General features: G+C 45.5%; 1 protein-coding gene across 8 annotated transcripts in view; it reads left to right on the forward strand.

The window, feature by feature from the left end:
• Celf6 (CUGBP Elav-like family member 6) overlaps nucleotides 1-13,325 on the forward strand; it is a 29,425-nt gene extending 16,100 nt beyond the window's left edge. For 4 of the 8 annotated variants that reach the window (XM_032909772.1, XM_032909778.1, XM_032909779.1 and 1 more), the window contains 10 exons: nucleotides 9,329-9,457; nucleotides 9,549-9,628; nucleotides 9,764-9,907; nucleotides 10,007-10,139; nucleotides 10,221-10,370; nucleotides 10,581-10,643; nucleotides 10,909-10,989; nucleotides 11,079-11,222; nucleotides 12,218-12,373; nucleotides 12,953-13,325. In XM_032909772.1, coding sequence (XP_032765663.1) covers nucleotides 9,329-9,457; nucleotides 9,549-9,628; nucleotides 9,764-9,907; nucleotides 10,007-10,139; nucleotides 10,221-10,370; nucleotides 10,581-10,643; nucleotides 10,909-10,989; nucleotides 11,079-11,222; nucleotides 12,218-12,345 — 1,052 coding nt within the window. In that variant the 3' untranslated portion in view covers nucleotides 12,346-12,373; nucleotides 12,953-13,325. The remainder of the gene's footprint in view (nucleotides 1-9,328; nucleotides 9,458-9,548; nucleotides 9,629-9,763; nucleotides 9,908-10,006; nucleotides 10,140-10,220; nucleotides 10,371-10,580; nucleotides 10,644-10,908; nucleotides 10,990-11,078; nucleotides 11,223-12,217; nucleotides 12,374-12,952) is intronic. The other 4 variants (XM_032909773.1, XM_032909775.1, XM_032909774.1 and 1 more) reach the window with 4 other exon arrangements.
• Nucleotides 13,326-23,642: the final 10,317 nt, after the last annotated feature.

Consider the following 23,642-nt stretch of genomic DNA (forward strand, 5'->3'; position numbering starts at 1 on the left):
AACCGGGAGAATTACCATGGGTTTGAGACTATCATGGGCTACATAGGAAGTCTCAGGGCAGCTTGGGCTAAGATGTGAGTTCCTGTTTCAAAAAACAAAAACCAAACCTTTATTCTTAAAAAATAAAAAGACATTGGTGCAGGTAAAAGAAGTCAACAAGTAAAGGCCCTTGTGTTGCTGAGCCTGATTCCCTGAGGTCACTCTTGAGGACCTACATGGTGAAAACGTAACTGACTTTCACAAACTGTCCTCTTAGCACCACATCCATCAGATGGCATGTAGCACCCACACACACCAAATAAACAGGCCATGTAAAAGATATCGCAGCAAATGGAACCTAAATCTGGCCCCTGCAAGCAAATTTTAAATTAAAATTAAACCTTTTAATTTAAAAGGTTTTCTTCTGGAAGGAATTATATGGGTTTTCTTGGGGTTTTTTTTTTGTTTTTTTTTTTTCATAAAATAGGGGTCAGAAAGTAATTTCAGGAGCCTGGGAAAGTAACCCTACAACTTATTACAAAATTTACATCTAAATTACTAAAATGGAAACTACTTCAGCCTTTTGTTAAGTGCACTGCGAGAGCCCAGATAAACCCAGCTGGTTAACTTCCTTGGTACCTGAACTGCAGTTACCCTCGCGTCCACACAGAGATATTCTATCCTGCACACGAGCCTGTTTTCAAAAACAGTTAGTGTTCCGGTGTTGAATTTTGAGGTCAATACAATGCATTCTTTTAATCAATAAACACGAAGTTTGTGGTAGTAATAAGCAATGTACACACTGATGTCCGTTTAGATCGGTAACACTAAAGATTTCATGTTTCTCCCCCCCCCGTGTGTGTGTGTGTGTGTGTATGTGTATGCATGTGTGTGCGTGTGCGCGCACTGTACATCAAAGGGTATCTATTAAAGAAAAATGAATTTCCTAGAATGAAGCCAATTCCGATCACATGAGTAATATTTGTTCTGTGTTGACATTACATAGCATCAGAAACTTTTCCTCCAGCGTTTGGATTTATTTTAAAGTGAGCACTAAATGCTTTCTGAAACCAGATGCAGTGACTCATGTGACTAGTCCCAGACACTTGGGAGGCTGAGGCAAGAGAACCCTTGAGCAAAACAGTGAGACCCTATCTCAATAAATAAGTTAAAAAAGTTTCCTGAGATTAAGATCCCAAGATTTATGTATTTGAATGAGAAACATTAACTTCAAATTATCTAAAATTAGAGGTCAGGATCCCAAGTCACTCGGACAATGATAACTACATAAATTGTCATTATTTGTCGTTCAGTATGAGGACCACTATGGATTTTTCTTATTTATACCATCTCTACTTTGGATACACTAATAATAAGTTAAACTGTAAGTATAGTCTTATTGGAAAATAAGCTTTAGTCATGATGAAATCTTCAAGATCAGTGAACCACTAAATTTGTATTTTCTTCCTTTTCAATTTATAATATAGCCAGTAAATTAATAAAGCACAATGGTGATTGCTCTGTTTGTCCTACTTCCTAACTTGGCTGCATTTTTTTAGCTACACAAATCTTTACACATCCAAGATGCCTAAGGTACAGAAATAGATTAAGTAATCAATACTCCCAATCAATACACTCTTTCTACTTTTTAATTAAGTAATTAATTAATTCAAAGCTTGAACTTCTAATCTCCCTGCTTCGGGCTCAGAGTGCTAGAATTACAAGTGTTCACTACAGCACCCTGGTTTAATTTTTTTTTAAGTATTTATGTGTGTGCCCATTTGTCATATTCTCCATGAGTGTGGAGTTTCTGCAGAGACTGGAAAAGTGTGTTGAATCCCCTAAAATCGGAGCGACAGATGGTTGCGAGCCAGTAAGTGAGGCTGGAAATCAAACTGGGTCCTCTAAAAGAGCAGCCAGTGCTCTTAACCACGGAACCATCTTTCCAACTCCTTAATTTAAAGAAAATTATTACTTTTCTTTTTCTGAGGTTATAATTGCATCATTTTCCCTTCCTTTTTTGCCCTCCAAACCCTTCCATCCACTCCTCTTGTTCTCTTTCAAATTCATGGCCTCCTTTTCATTACTAGCTATGACATTCACAGCATGTGAGTGCACATAGTATAGCATATAGCATAGCTTCTTAACGTATGACTAAACTATTAATGTTACATTCAAACTGTCTTCTTCAGAATTTTAAATATGCTTGAAGTCATCCACTTTTGTTTGCTTGTTTTTACATTTTGAAATCTGGTTTAACGTAAAGGCCAGTTATCTGCCTTCACATTATCATTCCGTAACTGTGAGGTACTTGCTGCCCACATTTGCAAGGGTCTGCTTAGCTATAAGCCTGCATTTTAAGTAATAAAAATATGTTATTATCTAATCAAGCGCTTTCTAGAATCCCAACTTACTTAGTCTCCCTGACCCCTGTCTCTCTTTTCCTCCTCCTCCTCCTCAAGATGAACTGGATGCTGCAGAGCTGCCCTCTTGCATGTAGGTGTTCGCTCACAGAATCGCTGTCTGAGTCTTCAGTAGCCGATCTTTAGGTGCCTCGTCTGCGGGGTCCTAATGGCGTTTCCTCTCTTAGCCTCCAGTCTTTTGTGCTTGGCAGAGTGGCCACGTTTGCCACAGGTCCACTTCTGCAAGTCACGGTGGCAGCGCACTGACTGCAGCTTGTTGGGATGCTTTCAAAGGAGGACCTTCCAGTCTTCATCTTGCTTCTGCTGCTGAGCTGCTGAGCTCAAAGAGCCTACACGTTCTTCTTAAAATATTTTTTTAATTTTAATGTGTGACCGTGTGACTGTGTGAGTGTATGCCAAATATGTAGATGCCCCAGAGGCCAGCACGAGACATCGGAGCTTGAGTTATGGGGGGTTGTGAACTGCCTAGTTTGAGTGCTGGGAGCTAATGTCAGTCCTCAGGAAGAGCAGAAAGAACTGTTTTGTTTAATGCTTTTTAAAAAGATTCATTAATTTATTATATATAAATACATTGTAGCTGTCTTCAGACACACCAGAAGAGGACACCAGGTCTCATTACAGATGGTTGTGAGCCGCCATGTGGTTGCTGGTATGGATGCTGAGATTTGAACTCAGGACCTCTGAAAGTACAGCCAGTGCTCTTAACCACTGAGCCATCTCTCCAGCTCTGTTTTTTTTTTTTTTTTTTTTCTTTTTTAAGAAAGGATTTCACTGTATAGCCTTGGCTGTCCAGGAACTCACTCTGTAGATCAGGCTGGCCTCAGACTCAGAGGTCCATCTGCTTCTGCTTCTGCCTCCCTAGTCCTGGGAGTAAATTTGTGTACCCCACAGCCATCTGCATATTACCGTTTTAAATCAGACACATACATTAGCAACAGCTGCCGTAATACCAGTTGATAGTCATTTCTTTTTTTTTTTTAAAGATTTATTTATTGTATGTAAGTACACTGTTGCTGCTGTCTTCAGACACACCAGAATGGGGGAATTAGATGCCCACCACAGATGATTGTGAGCCACCATGTAGTTGCTGGAATTTGAACTCAGGACCTCTGGAAGAGCAGTCAGTGCTCTTAACCACTGAGCCATCTCTCCACCCACTTGATAGTCATTTCTATTTTTTTTTTCTTTTTTCTTTTTTTCGGAGCTGGGGACTGAACCCAGGGCCTTGCACTTGCTAGGCAAGCGCTCTACCACTGAGCTAAATCCCCAACCCCTTGATAGTCATTTCTATTTTTGACCCTTAGGCTTCTTAAAACCACCCCACCCACACGCACACACCTCAAGTTAACTGTGCTTCCTGCAATGTGCTCAGCCTCTGAAGGTAAAGAAAGCTGCTTTTCTGCGTCTCAGCTGGGCTCAGGTCACGCTGATCCGATGATGTAACGTTCTCCGGTCTGGGCTGCAGTGGACCCGATACCTTCAGACACAGATGTGCAGCCCACGAAGATAAACACACCCCGAGGTGTCTTCTCTCTTTAGGGTCCTGGTTTGTTTGTTTGTTTTGATTTTTCAAAACAGGGTTTCTCTGTGTAGCCCTGGTTGTCCTGGAACTTGCAGGGAGGGCAAGCGAGTAAACCAGGATAGCCTCAAACTCAGAAACTCACCTGCCTCTGCCTCCCAAGTACTGGGAAGAAAGTCATGCACCAGATCGGTTCACTGTTCTTACCCAGCCTGGCTCTCTTGCGTCACAATGAAGGGGCCATTTCTTGCTCTAAGTTTCTTTGCTGCCATCCTTCTTAAAGCCCCCGTTTTTATGTTTTAATGGTAAAATACAGAGAACAGGGTCCTGACAGGTGGGTCAGTAGTTAAGGGTACTGCAGGTCCTGGCTTCGGTTCTGAGGCTCACATAGCAGTTTACAACCATTTGTAAGTCCAGTTCTGGATGACTGATGCCCTCTTCTGGGTCTGAGAGCACCAAGGACATGTGGTGTACATACACACACGTAAGCAAAACACCTGTATGCATAAAATAATGAGGATGTTTAAAATTCATTGTCTTAACCATTATACTTACTAGTGTTGAGTATATTCACATGTTTGTACAACCAGTCTCAAGAAAAATTTAATCTTCAAAATGTAAACAGCCTGGGGAGAGGACTCAGTAAGGTATTTGCGTGCAAGCTTGAAGACCCGATGCCTATGTGTGATCACAGTCCTGGGATGGTAGAAACAGGAGAGTTGCTAGATCTTGCTGGCCACCTCGCCTGGTGAGCACCAGGTTCAAGATAGACCTTGTGTCAAAAATTAAAAGTGATTGAGGAAGACACCCAGTGTCCACCTCTGGCTTCCACATCCACTCATATATATGTGCACACGCACTCCCCACAACATGGACAAAGAAATGTGCATGCATACACACAAAACCCAACCCCTGAGACTCGATACCATTAAACTCCTCCCCGTCTTTGTAGCCCCCAACCCCTATTATTCTTTTCTAAGAGTCAGAACATTCCAGATAACTCATGTGGGTGAAAGTGGGTGGCGAGTGTGTTTTGGTGATTGTCTTAGCTCAGCACAATGTCCTAAAGGTTCATCCCTCAAAGTGGAATAAGTCAGACTCTTTTCCTTTTTAGACTGAGTGGCAGCCCCCTGGATATGAGTGCTGCATCTCTTTTATCCACTGATTTGCCAGTGGGTGTGTCTGTTACTTTCACCTTTTGGCCTTGGTGATTAATAACATTGTAACTAAGGATGCAGACATATCCTTAGGAACCTGCTTTTCCAGAGGACAAATGCCACATGATCTCACTTGTGTAAAATCTAAAAAGGAACTCACAGATTCAGGGAGAATGGTGCCTAATGGTGGCTGATGGGAGAAGGGACTAGAAAAAGGGGAGATATTAACCAAAGGCTCCAGGTTTCTGTTAAGCAGAGAAACATGTTTTAGTTATTACAGAGTATGGCAACTGTAGTTAACGATGAATTGTTTTAAAAGGTGACTCAACCATTAAGGGCACCTTCTTCTTCTTCTTCTTCTTCTTCTTCTTCTTCTTCTTCTTCTTCTTCTTCTTCTTCTTCTTCTTCTTCTTCTTCTTCTTCTTCTTCTTCTTCCTCTTCTTCTTCGACAGAGTTGTGTGTGTGTGTGTGTGTGTGTGTGTGTGTGTGTGTGTGTGTGTGTGTGTCTCACTGGCTTTCATGGAATTTATTCTGTAGACCAGGCTGGCCTTGAACTCAGAGATCCTACTGCCCCTGGATATGGGCAGGGGCGCCTGCTTGAGTGCTGGGATTAAAGGCATGTGCCACCACTGCTAGGTCTTCTTTGGCTTCTTATGCTGTAGCATAACTCCAGGGAGAGAGGCTTTACTGCAGCAAGTGCCCCAAGCAGGACTTTCTGGAGTTGTCTTTGGATTGAAAGATAGACTAAATATTTTCAGAATAGATTTGGTGGTTGGTACTCAAGGGTTGCAACATTTTCTCATAGTTATGGAAGTGTGTTAAAGGCCCTAAATGGCAGACATGTGTACACATTAGGTAAAAGCCTCTTTTTTTTTTTTTTTTTTTTTTTGTCAGCATCCTGGTATTTCTTCAGAAGATAAAATTGATTCAGGGCTTTTAAATCCATCCCTTTCTATATTAAAAATCCTGAGCTATCTGACCAAACAGACACAAAGAAGCTTCGTGGAGATGGACATGTGTTAGCATAAGCCACTTGCTTGGGGTTCAAAAACATTTGGTAGAATGACAATTAGTATATTTTAGGTGCCAATAGTAAAATATGATTCTGCCATCGACCTCTATGGCCTTGACTCCCACTGATGTCACCTGTAGGGACCTTCTCACCATCCACAGGATATATACTCTTTGTTATGACTTTTTATGCACATGGGTGGTTTGTCTGCATATATGTTTGTACACCATGTGTGTTCTTGGAGCCTACAGAAACCAGAGAATGATATTGAGCCCCTGGAACTGCAGTTACAGAGGGTTGTGAACCATGATAAGGATGCTGGGAATCAAACCTGGATCTTCTGGAAGAACAGTCGATGCCCTTACCTAGTTAGTGATCTCTCCAGCTTCTGTGGGATCCTTTTTTTAGATTGTTTTAGTGCTGGGGCTGAACTACAGGGCTTTGTCATGCTATAAGTTTTCGTTATGTTCCACTATTGAGCTACATCCCCAGTTCCACTTCCACATTTATTCCGCGTTTTTATAGTATCCTCTTTTAAACCAACTGGTAGAGTTTGACTTAGAGGAAACTGGTATGTCTGAGCTGGTAACACCAGCACTTCTATCCAAGGGGGAATCAGTAAGCCTTACAGTCTGCACTGGTATCAATCTGGAGTTATGTTTAAAGGGTCCAGCCTAGTCTTTGATAAAGTCTCTTAAAGTTATCTCACCATTCCGAATTGCCATAGTTCATGGTCACTGTTACCCTGCTCATTGTCCTGTGAAACATTAACTCCTTGGAAAGTAGCAAAAAAGAGTTCCAGAATTCAAGTGATACCATGGAAACAGGTTAAAAACCTAGCTCATAATGAATATTCTTTTCAATGATGAGTTCTGTACATCCCAGTAATCCAGAACCATCAGCTCAATGCTCTGGTGGAAATTACTAAATCAAGAGGTTCTTACTAGGGCAGGTGTGTGTGTGTGTGTGTGTGTGTGTGTGTGTGTGTGTGTGTGTGTGATAGCTGGACTAAGCCACCTTTGTCCCCCATGTACACCATGGACAAAAAAGGGCAACACCACATTTAGATGAAGACCTGGAAGGCCACTGTGCACTCAAACCTCTTTCCTGTGTTAGGGTTTCATCTTAGCTTGTGCTCTCTCTTCTCACATAGGGATGCTGGTCCAGGAGCATGACATCTCACAGACCCTGTCAGTGACGTGCTCCGATATAAACTAGAGCGCCAAGGGAGTTCCCTTAGTCCTGTGGAGGGCCCAGGATCCTCCCTAGACAGGTGCAGGCCCTTTGCAGACTTCAGCATATTTTAATGTCAAAGCTTGGAACAATTGCTCAGACTTCTTAATGTTTGATATTGGACATTTCCCTGACGACATGAAGCCTGTTCTTCAATGTTAGGGCAAAACCGTTAGTTTCATATTTATTCAAAACTCAAATCCACACTGAAACCATCCTCCAATTCCTTCTATTCCTGGAAGGTAGAGCCCCATCTTTGATGTTCCTGTCTCCTAGCCACTTGCATAGCCCCTTGGTCTTTCCTGTCTTCTCGAGTCATCTGGAACTCTACCTCTATTTTTTTTAATGGTTTCAAAGGGCTTTCCTTAGATCACACAGGGAAGATTTCAGCTCCCTTTCCTGGCTTTGGTCCAGGCATTTCCGCTTTTCTCTGACATTTTTACCTTCACCCTAATACTTTATTGGTCTGTTTCCTTATTTGTTTATCGTGTGTGTTTGGGCGCACACACGCCACAGCAGCGCATGTGGTGTTCAGGGACAACTTGTGGGAGTTAGTAGTCTTCTTTCACTAGGCGGGTTCATCAGGCTTGGCAGAAAAGTGCTTTCTTAATATTTTTGCTGAAACGATATCTTTTGCCACTTTTTAAAGAGGTTGGAAGCCAGTGATCTGTTCCATGGGCTCAATTCTCCCGCTAATATTAGCCTGTGGAAGCAAAAAACACCTGTGGGATTGAACTCTTACTCCAAGCGTGTGAGGTAGTAAAGAGGTTCAGGAGTTGGGTTTTCCAAGCTCTGGGATCTCGAAGATGAAAAGCTGAAGCCTGATTCTCAACTCACCCTTCTTTCCCAGCGTGCACCTCACTGTGCACTGGCAAGCCCCGCCCCTTGTTTGGAGACTTACTCCAAACAATAGGTCCACTGGTTTCTACCCCTCAATCCCAGCTTTTAGATAGTGCTTTCGGAGGTCTGACTTGGAAGATATACAGCTAATCCCCAGTTCAAATCCAAGCCCTCTAACTCTGCTCCTGAGACACAGGCTCAGTTTACAGCCCCATCCCTTTCTGTCACTCCCACAGGAAATGTGGGTGCATGGAGGGATCACTTGCTCTCAGCTGATCGTCTAGGTCTACAGACAGAACGTGTTCTTCCAAAGCACACACAACAGAGGCGAAACCTAACACGGAGAACACGCCAAAAAGCAGGTTACAGGGCTCAGTGAGGGCCCTGGAAGCTAGGCAAGGAGAAGGAAAGGGGGTAGATCTGGAAATTAGGAGAGGAGCTCAGGGGCTCAACAAGCACATTGGGGAAAATGCTTATGTTAGAAGCTCAGAAAAGCAAACTTCCTCTGTAGTTCTTTGATTAGATTTGGTGCTGGGGGTAAGGATCTGATACTCCAGAGCTAAGTAAGTAAGACGCTAGGATAGCTGTTTTCTATGTTGGGTTTGTTTGTTTTGTTTTGTTTTGTTTTGTTTGTTTGTTTGTTTTGTTTGTTTGACAGAGCTCTCCTTAATTTGAGCAAGAGAGGGCATTGATTTGGCCACTGTCAGGAAGCTGACCAGTAAGGCCATGGTCAGGCATCCCACTCTCCAGCATGCTGAGTCTCCAGTAGCATTGCCCAACTCTTAACAACAACAAGGGTCCAATAACGACACTATATGTATAGGGCTCTGCTCCCCACCCCCTCCCCTGAGACTTTCAAGACTACATCACTTCCCACAAGAGCAGCAATGAGTGTCTGTGAACTTCTTCAGGACCCAGGTTTCATGATGGAAATTTCAGCTGAATTTCTTCCCTGAAGATCTGCCTGTAGGTCACTCCCCACCCCAACCCTACCTCCCCAGCCTCCCAGCCCCGTGAGAGACCCAGCTTTAGGGTCCCATGGCCTTTCCATTATCTAAATGTTTTCCCAGAGCTAGACTGGTGAGCCACCTTTCCAAGCTCCTCAGGCAACTCTGGGGAGTCTAGGAACTTAGGGTCCCCAGGTCATTCCTGACTTTGTCCCCAGAGGACCGGAAGCTGTTTGTGGGAATGTTGGGCAAGCAGCAGGGTGAGGAGGATGTCAGACGTCTGTTCCAGCCCTTCGGCCATATCGAGGAGTGCACTGTCCTGCGGAGTCCCGATGGTACCAGTAAAGGTGACCTGAACTACCCCTGGGATTTCCCGATGACCTTTTCTTAGTTCTGACTTCTGCAGCAGAGTCATTCCATCCTTCTCTCCTGCACCAGGCTGTGCCTTTGTGAAGTTCGGAAGTCAAGGGGAAGCTCAAGCTGCTATCCAGGGACTACACGGAAGCCGGACCATGACGGTGAGAGCTGGGGATCTGGGCTAAGGGTGAGGCCACAAGCTGTCAGTGTCCCAGGGCAAAGGCCTGCTGGGGAAGGCACTGGGCTCTGAGCACTGTTAGGGTCAGCCCTGGTCACCACGCCCTTCTTCTGCCCAGGGCGCCTCATCCAGCCTGGTGGTGAAGTTGGCAGACACTGACCGGGAGCGCGCGCTGCGAAGGATGCAGCAAATGGCTGGCCAGCTGGGCGCCTTCCACCCGGCACCGCTGCCCCTCGGGGCCTGTGGCGCCTATACCACTGCGGTAGGTAGCGGGCCAGGGTGGGCGGGGCCAGGGGAATAGGATCCTTTGGCAGTTGCTAGTCTCTGAGTTCTCTACACACGCCCTCCTTCCTTTTCCAAGATCCTGCAGCACCAGGCAGCGTTGCTGGCCGCAGCGCAGGGTCCCGGGTTGGGCCAGGTGGCTGCGGTGGCCGCCCAGATGCAGCACGTGGCGGCCTTCAGCCTGGTGGCTGCTCCGCTGTTGCCTGCTGCAGGTAAGAGACCCAAGAGACTAGAACCATGGTTGGGATAGCCACTGAAGTGCCATTTGCTAATTCTCTCATCTTCACCTACAGCCAATACATCGCCTAGTGGTAATGGCCCTGGTGCACTCCCTGGCCTTCCAGCGCCCATGGGGGTCAATGGATTCGGCTCCTTGAACTCACAGACCAACGGACAGCCAGGCTCCGACTCGCTCTATAACAACGGGCTTTCCCCTTACCCAGGTGGGTCACCCTACTCTACTGACCCAACCCACCTTGAAATGGAGTGGGAAGAGAGACTTTCCAAGCGAGGACCTGCTTGGGGGGAAAGAATTCCATCTTCCCAGCGCCTTTCATAGCGGTCCTCCACCTCCCACACTCCCACCCAGGGTCTCTCCCCTGGCCCCTGTCCACCTGCATTCATCGTGGGCCTTGGGCCCCCTCTCTCTCCAGCCCAGAGCCCCGGTGTGGCTGACCCCCTGCAGCAGGCCTACGTTGGGATACATCACTATGCAGGTTTCATTTGGTGCTGCCCAGCCCGGGGGCATGGGTGTGGGGTGTTAAAGGGCCTCAGAAAGAAATAGGGAGATTTGTGGGAGGGTTAGGCTCTGTTCCAAGGAGTCAACCCTTCCATCCTATTCAGCCCCAGTCCCCAGCAACCTTTCTTGGGTCAAGGGTTATGGTGAACTGGGTTGAATCTCTCAGAGCTGGCCAGGCAGATGGGGATCTGTTGGGGAAAGGGCTCCTGGGCGTCACTGCCTACTCCCACCTCTGTCTCCAGCAGCCTATCCCTCGGCCTATGCCCCAGTGAGCACAGCTTTTCCCCAGCAGCCTTCAGCTCTGCCTCAGCAACAAAGAGAAGGTGAGGGTCGGAGAGCTGGAGATCAGCGGCCTTTGGAGGGGTAGCCCTCGGGGTCCCTCTCCTGAACAAGCCTGCTACTGTTCCCACAGGTCCTGAAGGCTGTAACCTCTTCATCTATCACCTGCCTCAGGAGTTTGGGGATGCGGAACTCATACAGACATTCCTGCCCTTCGGAGCTGTTGTCTCTGCCAAAGTCTTTGTGGACCGCGCCACCAACCAGAGCAAGTGTTTTGGTGAGCTGATCCATCCCCCTGCCTCAGGATTCCCTAGGGACCGTACACAAGGCTTCCAGAGGCTGAATGTCATAGCACAAAGTATGGGCAAAGCAAGCCTTACTGCAAATCACCCGAGAGTCTGGGTAACTAGAATGTGAGCGACCAGGGAGGCTTCAGCTTCGGGAGTCTGTCCAGAGCGGGTGGAATCTGGGGTTGGAGTCAAGAGACACCCGCAGCCTCCAGCTGTGGTTCCGAGGCCGGAACGGAGGACTGGAGCAGAGAAAGCAGTGAACCCAAACCAGGGAAATACCCTTCCTCACACCAGACTTCCTTCCCAGCTTCTCGGGAATCGCACCCTTAGGAATGATTTGCCTCTATTATGCTATGCACACATACATGTTCACATATTTACTATGCACACATACATGCACACATACATGCTCACATATTTACTATGCACACATACATGCTCACATATTTACTTTGCACACATACATGCTCACATATTTACTATGCACACATACATGCTCACATATTTACTATGCACACATACATGCTCACATATTTACTTTGCACACATACATGCTCACATATTTACTATGCACACATACATGCTCACATATTTACTATGCACACATACATGTTCACATATTTACTATGCACACATACATGTTCACATACTTACTATGCACACATACATGCTCACATACTTACTATGCACACATACATGCTCACATATTTACTATACACACATACATGCTCACATATGTACTATACACACATACATGCTCACATATTTACTATGCACACATACATGTTCACATATTTGCTATGCACACATACATGTTCACATGCTTACTATGTACACATACATGTTCACATGTTTACTATGCACACATACATGTTCACATGTTTAAGCAATGAAAGGTTACATGCGATGATGGCCCTAGCCTGGCGATTAGAGAGACTGACCAGCTAGACTCCCAGGTAACCTGTCTGCCTACACCCTCCAGGGTTTGTTAGCTTCGACAATCCAACCAGTGCCCAGACTGCCATCCAGGCCATGAATGGCTTTCAAATCGGCATGAAGAGGCTCAAGGTCCAGCTAAAGAGACCTAAGGATGCCAACAGGCCTTACTGATCTGCGCTTGCTGACCAGTCACAGACAGGTGCGCTTGACCCTTCGAGCCTTATGACATTGGGGTACTGTCCTCTGAGAAATTCAAGGTGACAGAGATGGACATTCTTTCAACCCAGAGTCTAAGATGAGTTCAGACATCCCTGATGCTTCCACAGTCTTGGACAGACGATTTCCAGGAAACTTTAGCCCACTCTAGTTTAGCAATGGCTGCAGTTTGAATGAAGAAGAGACCAGCTAATGTGGAGATAAAGGGAGAGAAACAGCAGCCCTCAGGAGCTAGACCTACAGTGCTTACTGGGCAACAAGTTGTGAGGTGACAAGGTCCAGGTCCTGCAACCTGGAGAGATGTGCTGTCCTTGCAGGCCCCCTTGGCCTCACCTCATTCAAGCTGCTCCAGAACTCTCTGTAGGACATTGGCAACAGTGATCTGCCTAGCATCTAGGCAAGGGCTGGCTTCTGTGAGCAGGATGCTGTTAGCAGAGACATCATAGGGGTGGGGTGGGTGCAGGGATGGGGTGGAGGGTTGAGCTGCTCTTGTCTTAACCTCTAAGGTGAAATTTGCCTTCTCCCTCCCCTGTCTCCGTATGAATTAATTACCCAACAACAGAAACTGAAGAGTGAAGAAAGGAAACGGAAAAGCACAGAAATGCTGGATCGGCCCTTCTGGAAGGAGTGGCGGTGGACGGAGGTGGATCGGACCCAGGGCTGGCGCCTGGGGCTCAGGCCACTCATCATGTGGGTTGTTCCATGGAGCGCTCAGGCTGGCAGGGCAACCAGTGCTGGCTGAGGATCGACTGATCTAAGGGAACCAGCAGAGAGCCTCGGGGGTGCCAAGGGCTTCTCAGCAAGGGAAGCCCAGACTTACTTCGTTCAAAATCATATCATTCCTTAGTGTTTAGGGACCAAAGGACTATTGCTTTTTTTTAAGAATATATATATATATATCTATATAAATTAAAACAAAGAAAAAAAAAAACAGGAGACAAAAAAAAAAAAGACAGTATAGAGTCTCATAAAAGCTGCCTTTAAATATCCCCAGGAGACAGGGTGAAAGAGACCCTTGATAGCCCCAGCCTAGGCAGAGGAGGCTGTGGAAAGATTGTCCTGTGTCTCGTTCCTTCTTAAGCCACTCCCTCACCCCACCCTTTAAGAATATGATAAAGGACGTGAAGTCTAGGCTCATATTCAAGCAACAAGAGGGTTATGGAAGCAGTGAGCCCATGGCCCCACAACTCGGATAGTATCCCTGAAGAGGCCTGGGGAGGAGCTTAGGCCTGCTCTGGTCTTTGCTACCTTAGGAGGCCCCCAGCCATCAGAAGTGGGAACCTGTCTTTCTTCCCTGACACCTTTCCTGTGGAGCCACAGCCTCCCCAGGTAGGAAGAGAGAGAGAGAGCCTTTCCTTCCCAGGCCACGTAGACCAAGGCCTCGCCTTTGGCTGAGCTGAGACACCTCCTGTTTCCCCTCCCCTTGTGACCCCCCCCGTGTCCCCTTGCTCCAGGCCACCTTCTGTCTCTTAGTCTAAGTTTGCCCACTTGTAAAGTAGATTCAAGATCTATGTAGAGGGCTGTGACAACAGACGTGGAAGGCTTGCTGCTGTAAATACTGCCACTGAGACGGGGATCATTTTCACTATGTAGAAGCTTCAGAATTAGAGGTCCCTCTTTACCCAGGACCTGGGAGGGAAGTAGATGTTTTGCCAAAATTCTAATTCATTCCTTTAAAAAGTACATCTTTCCTATGCAAGCGTGTCTCCCATGTGCTTACCCAAGGTGCTTTTAGATGGTGAGCAGTGTTCAGCTTAGAAGTGGTGTGTGCTGTCTGTCTGTCCTTGTCTGTCTGTACAGTGGGTGCCATATAAAGCTGATCAACGGTGGTGCTTCCTGCCTGCTTCTGTGAGATGGGCAAACGCTTCGGCTTAGAACACCACCACTCACCTCACCCGGGTCAGCCGTTCCTGGGCCTGTGGGATCTTGAGTACATTGTTTTCCTGTGGGAGTCATTTACATTCCTATCCTGAAGTCATGGATCTACCTAGTTTGAGGTCTCACAGAGTGGGAGATACTCTGGTCTGACACTGGAGAACTGCCATCTGATATCTTTCACTGGGACAGTGAAAGATGTGGGTAGGAGAGAGGATAATCCCTTCCAGGCCCTCTCTAAGGACAAGTGTTCCTACCTGTCCCTTGCCTTTGGCCAGTTTTTGGAAGAAATGAGAATGAAAACTAGATTTGTCAGGGATATTACCAGGCATGGTGTGGTTTACCTCCACAAATAATTGTCAGCTGGGAGAGGAACTGGTGGCAAGGCCCATACACACCAGCTTGGTGCTAGCCTAGATGGGTACCTCAGGCCCAGGTGAGATAGGCAACATCTGTCCATTCGAACAAACAGACATTCATGGGTCTAGGACATGCTCAGTCAGCACGTGTCTACCTTGCAAGCACAGGACCCTGAGATCAATTCCTCAGAACCCACATTAAAGAACAAAACCAACTAAACTAACCAACCAAAACAAACAAACAAACCCCTGCAAAACAAAGACAACAAAACAAAACAAAAACCAGGCATGCAGCACTGGGGCAACAAACCAATCAAACTGTGGCTCTCACTGGCCACCATTTCAGCCTAATTGGTGAGCTGAATTTGAGCACAGATTCTGTGAATCTTGAGAAGAGATTCTGTCTCAAGAAAGCTAGGTGATGGGTTGGGGATTTAGCTCAGTGGTAGAGCGCTTGCCTAGCAAGAACAAGGCCCTAGGTTCAGTCCCTAGCTCTGAAAAAAAAAAAGAAAAAAAAGAAAAAAAAGAAAAAAAAAAAAAAAAAAAGGGGTTGGGGATTTAAAAAAGGGTTAAAGGCCTGGAAAAAAAAAAAAAAAAAAAAAAAAAAAAAAAAATCCCCAAAAAAAAAAAAAAAAAAAAAAAAAAAAAAAAAAAGAAAAAGAAAGAAAGCTAGGTGATGGCACTTGAGGAATGACAGCTGAAGTTGTACTCTGGCCTCTGCATGTATATTTATACACACTGGCATGAACAGAAACAAACCTCAGGTATTCAGGTAACTACCAAGTACCAGGAGTTAAGGGGAAGCAGACTATTAAAGTGCACACAGGGCAAGACACATGTGGTCTAAACCAGCAAGAAAACTACTAACTCAGGCTCAAATGTTGGGCGAGATCCATGAAAGTCTTCCTGAAGATTAAGACACAGAATCACCAAGGGTGACCTGGGATATCCAAACAAGTCTTTGAACAACTGCATCATTTCGAAAAAGTATTTATGACCAAGACATATCACATATTTCATATTTCCTATTATGTTATAAATAAGTCAAGATTCTTTTACTATTCCTAAAGCTACTCTGAACCTTAACTCAGGTTCATGTCAAGGCATTTGAAACAATTGAACTTATTTGACGTCATGCTGTAGGGCATGAGTGAAGGATTGGCAGACACTAGACTCCCAAGCTGCAGGGATTGGTGTGGTCTAAATCAAGCGTTGGCCAACTATGGTCTGTCAGTCAAACCTGGCCTGTGACATGTTTTGTATGACCTACAAATTAAGAATGATTTTTTAAGAATACCTTTTAAATTTTTTTTTCAAGAATTTTGATATTTTCGTTTAAACTCTAAGTATGTGTGCCTGCCTCTTTGTGGGGAAAGGCCCATGAGTGCAGGTACCCACAGAGGTCAGAAGAAGACATTGGATTTCCTTGAACTGCAGGTACAGATGTTTGTCAGCTGTCAGATGAGGATTCTGCAGAACTTGGCCCTCTGCAAGTGCAGTGCATATTCTTAACCACTGAGTCATATCTCCAGTCCAGTTTTTGTATGTTTTAAAGGGTTGTCAAAACAAAATGTCGAGACAAAGCTTAAAACATCTATCTGGTCCCTTAGACAATAAGTTTACTGACCCTTGTTAAGGTAATGGAAGATTTGTAGAATGTCTAAGTTTGAGCAACCTGGTGTTACGTCTGTTTGTATGTGCATGTAATAGTCTGGCCCTTTTCATTTGCAAGTATCAAAAACTTAACACAAACACCTTTTAGTCTTTAGGAAATGAAAGCTTTACAGGAGGTCAAAGGACATACTTGCCTCTAGGAATCTCTAGGTCTAGGGGTTTAAATGATGTCTCTACCGCTTGACTCTGCTTCCTTTTAGAGTTGATCTCACTACTTCTAGATCTAAAGCCCTAGGGAAGGCCTTTCTCAGCCTTGAGCATGTGCATCCCCTCAGATGGAGAACTGGGCCACTTCTTCCAGGTCCATGAGGAAGGGGGAGTCATAGTTCCCCGAAGGGAAGATAAGCAGCAGATATGCAATTCACCCAGCACGTTTTACCTCCTGCTGCATCCACTTAAACTTTAATGGACAAACATACAATTCCAAAACTTCGACTACCTGACAGTGTAACAATCCTAGGCCCAACCAAAGCATACAACATCCACTTCCTCATGGGAGACCAAGCAGTTCCAAACACAATTGTTTTACCTAGCCCTGGTTTCTTAGGATGTGCAATTCTTGATCAGGTCTAGATTTATTCTTAAGAATTTTGCAATATGTGCCCCCAAAAGATGATTTATCCACTCCCACATTACCAATATAAAATAGGAGATGGAGATGAGACCATAATCTTTACAAAACTCTTCCATTTGGAATAAGACAGAGTCCAATCTGCAACACTTCCTTCTGGACAGCGGAATGGCTGCTCTAGCTCCTTTCCATTGGGAAATATCTCCTTTATTGCCCTTTGGTGGACCTGCCTGAGAAGATAGAATGAAAGCATCCATTTTTTTCATGAATTTTGGGTCTAAGGATTGTCTTAGTAACTCAGCACCCCCAGATCCATTCACCAGCTGTGACGTTCAACTGACTCCCGAGCTCGTCGTAGGTTGGGAACTGCTGTCGTTTCTATAAACTTTCTGAGTGCTCTTTTTTTCAAGTCTTGATCCGGGCCTCAGAAATTATATCCCTTAGCAACTGCTCTAGGTTTATTTCTGTTGCTCTGATAAAATACCTTGACAAAAAGCAACTTAGGAGAGATAGGGACAACTTTACAACTTCAGGACATAGCCCATCATTGTGGGGAAGTCAAACAGGACCATCAGACATCGAGTCATATTACATCCCATCCCAGAGCAGAGAGAAATGAGTACAAGCCTGCTCAATGGCCTGCTTGCTTGTACTCAGCTCAATTTCTCCACCTTTACACCATTCAGGACACTCTGCCTAGGGACTGGTACAAAGAAAGACCCATGGTAGGCTGCTTCCTCCCAAGACAACCGCTCCCGGACATGCTCACAGCCTATTCAACAGTGTAGACAATTCCTCATTAAGACTCCTCTTAGGGGTTGGGGATTTGGCTCAGTGGAGCTTGTCTAGCAAGCTCAAGGCTCTGGGTTCGGCCCCCAGCCCCGGAAAAAAAAAAAAAAAAAAAAAGAATAGAAGACTCCTCTTCAACCATGTGATTCTAGTTTCGTCAAATCGACAATGACCATAATAACTAGGTCACAATATGAATATTCCTCTACTCCAGCTCCATGGTTTCTATAACCGTCCACCTATCATGCTGTAGAGACAGCTGCCATTCCATCTTGGATGGTCATATTCCAGCAATATTAGCCTTCATGAGGTAGTCAAAATCCTGAATGGTGCTGACATCTAGGTGTCAGCCTGAAGAAGATACTTGTGCAGGACTGAGGCACCCAAGTACTCATCTGGCCATCAGCCTACAACTTCCTGCACGCCTCGCTCTCCAGCCAGTTTTAACGTGGAGGCTACATCAAAAGACTACTGCGGAGGCCCTGTCAGCTAATGCTGGATCTGCAACCCTTTGAAACCTAAATGGCCTGGAGACTGTGAACAGAATATTTAGCCCTCAATAGGACTATTTTTCCCTAGATGCAACCCAGGTATCCTGAATACAGAGGGAAAAAGCCATTTGGTTTGAGACAAGCATGGTGACCTCTGACTTTAGAAACAACCCAGGCTGTGCTGCTGTGTGCTCTGACTGTGTCTGGAGGCTCACCCTACCTCAATGTAGCAGAATGTTGCAGGGTATTTGATCACACCGTGAACCCCAAGATAGTATTATTTACTGAAAATCTTTCTAGTTGTGGTGTGGCTTAGCCCTTAGCATACACCTTTGGTCCCTTTGGCTAGAATCTAGACACACCCTTAGTATACACCTTTAGTCCCAAACAATGAAGTTAAAATTAGTTTGCAGAGGGGTTGGGGATTTAGCTCAGTGGTAGAGCGCTTGCCTAGCAAGCGCAAGGCCCTGGGTTCGGTCCCCAGCTCCGAAAAAAAGAAAAGAAAAAAAAATTAGTTTGCAGAAGAAACCAAGTGATGTAATTGAGTGGCAGACAAAGTGATGAATCAGAGCAAGAATTGATAGAATAGAATATGCCCGGGTTGGGGATTTAGCTCAGTGGTAGAGCACTTGCCAGCAAGCGCAAGGCCCCTGGGTTGGTCCCCACCTCAAAAAAAAAAAAAAAAAAAAAAAAAAAAAAAAGGAAAGGATATGCCCAATCTTCATGAGAGAGGAAAGGGAAGCTACTTGAGGGGCAGTCCAGGAGGGGGCGGAGGCGGTTTCCTTGGGATAGTTTTACAGAGACAGGTTGGAGAGAGAGAGAACAAGCAAGCTAGACACAGGTGAAGACAGAAGGAGCCAGGGAATGAGAAGGAGCCAGAAATCACTAAGTTGGAACTCAATAGTCTGCTTGTGGCTTCTGGGCCTCTCCCATGATCAGTATATTTATATGTCACACAGCTGTTTTTTTGCTCTTAACAAGCTAGAACCAGAGCAGGCCAGGCTCTGGCTCCCAGCCTGCAGCTTGGATCTGTACTCCCAGCTTTCTCTTCTGCCCTCCTCCGAGTTGACACTTGGCACATTGTTGGTCACATCTCTACAGACCTCACTTACCCAGCTAAACCCAATAGGCTGAAATCTGAGTCTGGCATTTTCCAGGAGATGCCTTTGGTACTTAGCAGAAAATTCAGGGACTCAGGAAAAATGCTTGAAGAAGGAGCTTCATCTTCAAGTAGTCAAAAATGCCCTGACATACCGCCTTGGCTCTGGGCCCCAACAGAAAGCCATCCATCCAGGCTAGATTAATTGCAGTTGAATAGGAAAATCAGCTACCCATCCACAGGACCCCGTGCTAAGATGAGGACTTTGATTTCATCTCTGCATCTCAAGTCCTCTGGAAAACAGACTCCAGGACAAAGATTAAAATGATGGCTTGACACCCATGATGGTGAGGGGGGGTGAAGAGGCAATTAAAAGATGATTTAGCCCTGTGATGACAACTGCTTTAAATAAGCTGTGGGGAATGAGCAAGTCACCTGACAGTGCTAGGTTTGTTTCTAAGCATGTGGCATTTGCAAGGAGAAGCTGCATCTTGGAATAATTCACCAAGGGGACTTCAAAAGGGTATATTCATCTACACACCCTTCCTCATCTCTTATTTTTCACTGGCATCCCAAAAATCCCAGGTACTTCTCAGTGGCATCATTTGCTCCCTGAGTGTTGGGAAGGCCAATGTGCCTTTCTACGAAGATGTAGAAGCAGAGACACTACTTGCCATAGGCAGGGCACAGCGCAAGGAGGAGGCCACTTATAGCATCCGAGAAGGTGCATGAAGTTTATGTATGCCCAATGCATTGTACAGGATGGACAGACAAGTGCCAGATGCCTGGCATTGTGTTCCAAGCCAAGTAAATCTTAATCTGGAAGAGGAAAGAAGTAGTTAGGTGTGGCTTTGACTATCAGGATTCTGGCCTTTTTTCTGGAAACTCCTAAGCCCTAAATTCCATTATTTCCTGGATTTCCCACTTCAGTCCTTTTGCTCTCATTCACTTCATATTGGGGAACGAGGGCTAGGAAGATGGCTCAGCGGTTACAGTGCTTGCTGCACAAGGATGAAGACCACAGTTCCGATCCCCAGAGCCTCCCATAAAAAGCCAGGACATGGACTGCTGTAATTCCAGCCTCAAAGGGATAGAGAAGAGATGGGCTCTTCAGAGCAAGCTGCCTGGGAGTTGCGGGGGGTGGGGGGACTGGCTATACAGGCGAGCTTTGAGTTTGATTGATAGATGCTGCCATGATGAATAAGGTGAAAGAGGAGGGACATGAGGGCATGACCGCTCCAAGGTTTGGTTGAGGAGGTTTTTATCATAGATACGAGGGAGAGCACAACCAGAGGCATCTGGAAGAGTCTAGAGTAGGGAGAGAAAGAAGTAGACTAAACATGACATGCCTGAAAAAGAGCCAGGAGGACAGAGGGCAAAAGAGGACACATGGCCAAAATGGCAGGGCTATATAGAAATGAGAAATGGGGAGCTGGGGGGAGCCTGTGAGCTGGAGAAGTTTAGGATAGAGGGTGGGTGAATAGAGCTGAGAGAAGCTGGAAAGTGAAGGGCTTGCTGAGAGAGCCAGAGGCCAGTGAGCTCTTTGGCATGCTAATAGACACCACAGTTGACCACTGGTCACTTTTCTTTTGGACCTGACAGAAGAGTTGTGGTGAAGACTTCACAGCGTTAACCTCTGACCTTCTCATGGGCGAGCATACATGTGTGCCCTACACCTACAAACATCCATATACACACACAGGCATAAGACACATATGAAAATGAACAAAAGATTAGGAAAGAAAACTTGACTGTCATAATTACCAACGTGCACAATTATTTTAGTCTTGGCAGTCTGGATTGATGGCCTAAGGCAGCAAGATTGTAGTGAAAATGTTAGGAAGAGGCCAGCATGCTCTAACATTCAGACATCTTCCTTTCTAATGAAATCTCCACTGTTGATGAATATGTGACCCATATCTCAGTATAAATGGTTCATCATATCACATAACAGTGGATTCCTAACTTCCCAGGCCAGGATGACCAATTACTTCCATTTTACCTCAGTTCCACCAGCTGAGTGTTGTGTAGCCTGTTGCTTTCATACTCCATTTGATTCCCTGGATTAGGACTGACTCTGTCACACAGGACAGGGATCGACACAAAAAAAGCGTAGGAAGGGAAGAAAAGTGTAGGTGCATGGCTGACCTCATGCAGGATTGCACAAGGGGTTCAAACAAATGCCATGTCTCTCTTACACTGCTTCTCAGGGCTCACAACCATCTGTAACTTCAGCTCCAAGGTATCCGATGCTCTCTTCATGAACCCTGAACACACACTCACAGACACACACACACACACACGCACTTATGCACATACACTAATTTTTTAAAGGCTGAGTTCGTTTATCACATTTATACGCTGAGATCAAAGAATAGGAGAGAACAGTTGAATCTAGATAAAGGGGCAGGAGTAAGGGACGGAGCAAAGTTGCTGACAAGGCAAAACACAGGGAAATGCAGGACACAGTGAAAGAAAAGCCTTGGGTTGGAAGGAATTCTTTGCCCCATTTGGAATATTAAGACTGGAAGAGAATGATTATTGGAGTTAAGCACTAGTCTAGACAGAGTGAGTCATAGACAACCCTCTCCAGGTCAGAGGTCAGAGGTCATGGAAGCTGTCAGGAAGTTGAGACAAATCTCCCATTTCTCTGCCTCTCTTCCTTTATTATCATTGGCGGCTTGTCTTTCTCTATTCTCATCCTCCAGAATAGATGGGATGAGGTCCAATCAGACTCTCAATCTCTCAGCCTAATCTCATAATCTCCAACCAGAACAATCTGGTTAACAGAGCTTGGATTAGGAATCCACTCTACAGCTCAGTCAATTGCAATTTAGGCACCAGAAGTCTCGGGAAACATACTCAGGGCTTTGTGTCTCGAGCATGGATATAGAAAACACAGTTTCCAAAGAATGAGCTCGTGGGCTGGACTGACTAGAAAGGATGTCTACCCACAAGCTCAAGTCTATAAAGCCAGGTGACTGTCTTCACTTACCTATTAATCACTCTTCTCGAAGCTATGACAAGATACTTGACAGAAACAGCCTATGGAACAAAAGATGTGTGTCTGCCTCATGATTTCAGAGAAATGTAAGTCCACTGTGGCCAAGAAGCCATGGCGCTGGGAGGGAGGCACAAAAGGGAGTGGCTGGGATCTTACATTAAAGTCCAATGGCCCTCACTTTCTCTATGATCCTGTGATCAGTTCGTTATCACTTGGGGCAACCACTGCTTCTCTGATTAAGGTGGTATTGACTATTAGGACCAGAAGACAGGGTTCTACAACACATGCTAACAAAACTGTGATTATAGTGATGTAGGTCCTGGGGTGGTGACTCAGTAAAAATATGCGTGAAAACTTGAAGACTCAAATTCAGATACTCATTGGCCATGTAAAAGTGGGGTGCAGTAGCACCATCTGTAATCCCAGCACTGGAGGGGAGGAAACAAGAGAATCCCTGGGGCTTGCTGGCTAATTAGTCTATCCAATTATGAACAGCACTTCTGGTGAGACTCTCTCTCTCTCTCTCTCTCTCTCTCTCTCTCTCTCTCTCTCACACACACACACACACACACACACACACAGTGGCAGGGAGGAAGGAAAGGGAGGAGGCAGGGTGGGAGGAGGGGAGGCGGGAAGGAAGTTAGGCAAGGAGGGGGGCAGAGAGGGAGGGAGAGAGGGAGTAACTGACATAGATATGTGTGCATAAGAAAATGAAGAAAGCCAGGAAGAGCATAATAATCTATAAAGCAGTTGAAATTCGTTGAGCACGAGACGGAAAGGATTAAAGAGAGGGAGTCCTGAGAGGTTGTGGGATTCTGCCATTCCACATTTCATTCATAGAGACACAACTCTTGTGTTTTCCTAAAAACACTATGTTGAACACATTTCCACAGAGCATGGCTCTCAGAAGACTGTGTGACCCTAAGTCATGAGTAAGACAAACCAGTTCTGAACTACTGTGAACTTTGTACTCTGAGACTGAAGTATATCCCTCATTTTTCTTTAGTTATTACAATGTAACAAACACCAAAATTTGTTAGCAGTCAGCTTCCTGGGGACCCTTGGCTCGATCCAGTTGAGACTCACGAGTAGGCAAGGAGAAAAACTAGAACCCAGTGAACAATCCTAATGGTTCAAGCCAAGCTTGGATACCACAACAATAACTTAATTTTCTCTTCCTTCCTTTCTTCTTTCCTTCCCTTTTTTCCCTTCTTTCATTCTTTTGAGACAGTTTCTTTTTTCTTCCGGAGCTGGGGACCAAACCCAGGGCCTTGTGCTTGCTAGGCAAGCACTCTACCACTGAGCTAAACCCCCAACGCCTTGAGACAGTTTCTTTATGTAGCTTTGTGTGTCCTAGTGCTAGTGCTGTAGACCAAACTAGCCTCACAGA

This window comes from Rattus rattus, chromosome 8 (assembly GCF_011064425.1).
Source record: "Rattus rattus isolate New Zealand chromosome 8, Rrattus_CSIRO_v1, whole genome shotgun sequence".
NCBI lineage: Eukaryota > Metazoa > Chordata > Mammalia > Rodentia > Muridae > Rattus > Rattus rattus.